At 31.2% G+C, this 4488-nt stretch overlaps 1 protein-coding gene across 1 annotated transcript; it reads left to right on the forward strand.

Moving 5' to 3' along the window:
* The first annotated feature begins 726 nt into the window (after positions 1 to 726).
* Positions 727 to 1608, forward strand: LOC109176591 (osmotin-like protein TPM-1). The gene has a single exon (XM_019326048.1). It carries the CDS (start codon positions 768 to 770, stop codon positions 1509 to 1511), a length of 744 nt encoding a protein of 247 aa, XP_019181593.1. The 5' UTR covers positions 727 to 767; the 3' UTR covers positions 1512 to 1608.
* Positions 1609 to 4488: the final 2880 nt, after the last annotated feature.

Consider the following 4488-nt stretch of genomic DNA (forward strand, 5'->3'; position numbering starts at 1 on the left):
TAAATCCAGCATCTTGCCATTAAAATGTAAAGTTGAATGCTATTCAAGTATAAATTTAAAAATAAATAAATAAAGTCACACTTGATTACTAATTATAATTTTTGACATAATACAATGTTTTATCCTCAAAATTGGTGACTTTCAAAAAAAAAAAAATCCTCAAAATTGGTGCTGAAGCAGTTAGGCATGTTAGGACTCTGGTGTTTGTAGTCTGTTAGGTCTCTCTACTTATCTTCTTATATTATTCTTCCAAAAAGCTGAACTCCAACCCTAAGGGCCCTCCACACTCCGGCCCGACAGAGCTATCTTCTTATATTATTATTGTATAGACTGTTATTCAATTACGTTAATCAATACAATCCTCATCATGCAAGCATTTAATCCAGACAATATATATATCACACGCCAATTGCTTGCGTGTCATGTGGACCATGTGGTGACACAATAGGATGATCATATTACAAGTTGAGTTCTATAACATGCGTTCTCAAATCTTTACTCTTTCAAATTTACTCCCTAGGTGGCGGACACTGTTAGATTATATTTTTCATGTGGTCCCTATAAATATGTCTACATCAAAATATTTAGTGTGAGAGCGAGTAAAAATTGAGAGTAGATGATTAGAGTAAATATATTATTTTCCTTACAAGTTTACAATAGTTGAAGTTGAATATTCTCACCCTTCCACTCTATAAATAGTGAGCTAGCAGCCTTCACTCTGATCACACACCAATTCAAGTTAAAGTAGCATTTCATCACTAACAAATATGGATTGCCTCATCACCACTCTTCCACTGCTCCTCCTCCTCCTTCTCCTCAGCCTCTTCACATCTACCTCCGCCGTCAACTTTGAAGTTCATAACCACTGCCCCTACACCGTTTGGGCAGCCGCAACCCCAGTTGGCGGTGGCCAACGCCTCGACCAAGGCCAAAGCTGGAACATCAACGTGCCACCCGGCACGGCCATGGCACGTATATGGGGCCGCACAAATTGCAACTTTGATGGTAGCGGAAGGGGTGGATGCGAGACTGGCGACTGCGGTGGGGTGTTACAATGCACCGGGTGGGGCAAACCGCCCAACACCCTAGCGGAGTTCGCCCTAAACCAATTCAACAACCTCGACTTCTTCGACATCTCCAACGTCGACGGCTTCAACATCCCAATCAGTTTCGGCCCCACCAGACCCGGCGCCGACAGATGCCACACAATCTCATGCACCGCAAATATTGTGGGCGAATGCCCTGACCCTCTCAGGGTTGCCGGAGGGTGTAACAACCCTTGCACCACCTTTGGAACACCAGAATATTGCTGCACCAATAATGTACCATGTAATCCGACAAATTATTCAATGTTTTTCAAGACCAGATGCCCTGATGCTTATAGTTACCCTAAGGATGATGCCACCAGCACTTTCACTTGTCCCGGAGGAACCACTGATTATAGGGTTGTTTTCTGTCCAGAACAAATTATTCAAGTTGGGATTTATGAAAGTTTAATTCCTATAAATTAAGGCTTTAATTAAATCCTATAAATAAGTCTGCGTTATATATATGATGTATATTGTTTCCTTTCCTTTCCAGATGAATAATGCAATCGAGATTTCCTCACCTGCTCTCTGTTTTTGACTCTAGGTTAATTGCCCCATTTTTATCGATTGACATATGATGTATATTGTTTCGGGAGAATAATATAATTGTTTCTTTCCCAAAAGATAATTTATTGAGTTGGTGTTTATCATGGTAACTAGGAGTTGGTGTTTATCATGGTAACTAGTTTTACAAGCGCAATTATGAGTTAATGCCCAATGTTTATAATTAACTAAATATTTGGAAGTATATTTGTAAGATTATATATAAGAAGTTCATATATAAATAAGTAATTTAATGTCGAATTTGTTTATTTAAATATATAACTCATAGTCTATGAATATAATGTAATATAAGAGATTCATTATAATTGTTACTAAACCTTTTTTAAATAGTAACCAAGTATTTTTGTTGCAAAGAATTTTAATATATTTAATGAATGTCCATATATATACAAGATCAATAAATGAATCAACGGTACCCATCCTTTAGGTGTTTTGTTCAGTGTTCATTTAGTTCAACCATTATTATTGTTGAATAAATTATTATCGATAAAAAAAATCTTAATTTAAGGAATTTAGATGTAGTAAAAATTTTAAAATTTTAATTATAATGTAATCCAAAGCTATTGGACGATTGCTAAATATGATGTAACCCAAAGATCAAAATGCCAAAGAAAGTGTTTGGTTATTCAACAGTTTGAAGTAACAATTTCTTCCAAACCACTGAAAATACAAACATTGCAATTTACAATATTTTCACTTAACGTTTTTGAGAATGATTTCTCCAAAAACACATCTATATTTAAAAATAAAAAATTACTTTAGAGCCATTTCGACTCATTGAATAACAAGAGCCAGTTTCGCTGGCTCACTGCTTGCCCATCAACGGATGGGCAAGCTTAATTTTTAAATTGGAGCCTTAAAGGCTCCTTTTATAGGAGCCTCAAGGCTCCCATGCAACTTTTCCCACCGATGTGAAAAAAGTTGCAAAACTAAGGGGAGCTGAACCCATATATGTTTTTTTTTTTAATTTTATTTTTTAATTAAATTATTATTATTAATTTTTTATTTTTAAAACAATTATTATTATTATTATTATTATTATTATTATTATTATTATTATTATTATTATTATCATTATTTTTATTATCATCATCATCATCATTATTATTATTATTATTATTATTATTATTATTATTATTATTATTATTATTATTATTATTATTATTACTACCCCTAATTTTTATTTGCTCTCCCTTATGTCCCGTATTTGGTTTCAACCATATTTATACAATTATTTTATTGACAATTATAATCAATCTTGACTATATTATCTTGCATTTGTAAACTTAGAATTATCTATTTAAATACGCAAATTCAACATTCAATTATCTATGCATATATGAACAATTCTAATATAATCTTGTGTTGATATACTTTAAAGTATTTATTTAAAATAAAAAACATTGGGCATTATCCCAATCGCGCAATGCGCGTAAAAAAACTAGTAATTTAATAAGAGTAAAATAGAGTACTAATTATGCCAACTTTGATTGGGATGTGGTTCGAACCTACAACCTTTCTTATTGAAATTAATGAGTAAGTTAACAGTGAACTAACAGAAATTTACGGAAAAAATAATATTTAACAGAAAACTTAACGGATAATCATATTCATTAAGGATAGATTAGGAAATCTCAAGGAAAAATTTAAATCTAATCAATCTAAGCCATTCATTTGATTAAAAATTTTGACTGCCATTTTTCTACCCATTATAGGCCTAACTCTCTTGGGCTCTTAGTAGAATATATAGTAGATAATATGATTGTCTTAATTATGTTTTTTATTTTTTTAAACAATTATTATTATTATTATTATTATTATTATTATTATTATTATTATTATTATTATTATTAAATATATATGTATAAACCTTAGGTCATTTTACATGTTAATCTAAACAGCTAACTTTTTTCAAATATCTTTTTACCAACCGTTGATATAATTCGCTGGTCAAATTTGCTAATATAATCCGCTAACACTAACCACTAACTGCTGATTGTCAAACAAAGACATTGCGAGGAAGTTCTCACTTCAATTTGTCGTGTGATTTGAATATTGTCTTTGTCAACAAAAATCTCAAGCAGTTAATATGATTGGCTTTATTAATTATATTTTTTAAATTTTTTCATGGCATTAATAAAATACTTGGTAAATAAATATATAGCATTATTTTGTATTATAACTTTGATATTTAATTAAAAAATAGTGAACAAAAAATATAATAGACAAGAATTTTTATATTGGAGAAAAATAAAGACAATATAACTAATGAAAGTATTTCTCTTATTTAATTTATTGATAATGAATAATTTTTTTGAATAAAGACATTGTCGACACATAATTCTAAATTAAAGAAATGCATATGTATTATTTTTTGTCGTAGCTACTAAATTATTATTTTTTTAATTTAATAAGAGTAAAATAGAGTACTAATTATGCCAAGTTCGATTAGGATGGGGTTCGAACCTAAGACCTTTCTTATTGAAATCAATGAGTAAGTTAACGGTGAACTAACAGAAATTAACAGAAAAGTTAACAAATAAGCATATTCATTAAAGATAAATTAGGAAATCTTAAAGAAAAAATAAAATCTGATCAATCTGAGCCATTCATTTGATTAAAAAATTTGACAGCCATTTTTTCTACCCATTATAGGCCTAACTCTCTTGGGCTCTTATTAGTATAGTAGATGATTTGTTATAGGCCATATATATGTATATTGTTTATGGGGAACGTGATAGGTTTGACTAGCACTATAGCCGTTGGGGGATATGCTACCATCAACAGAACCAACAAAGATCCCCCAAGAGTCGGGCCTAGCGTCATCTGCGAGTGG

Source organism: Ipomoea nil, unplaced genomic scaffold (assembly GCF_001879475.1).
Source record: "Ipomoea nil cultivar Tokyo-kokei standard unplaced genomic scaffold, Asagao_1.1 scaffold0715, whole genome shotgun sequence".
NCBI classification, from domain to species: domain Eukaryota; kingdom Viridiplantae; phylum Streptophyta; class Magnoliopsida; order Solanales; family Convolvulaceae; genus Ipomoea; species Ipomoea nil.

Excerpts from the sequence above, each read along its gene's own strand:
- LOC109176591 (XM_019326048.1), top strand. The coding sequence starts at position 768 with ATGGATTGCCTCATCACCACTCTTCCACTGCTCCTCCTCCTCCTTCTC.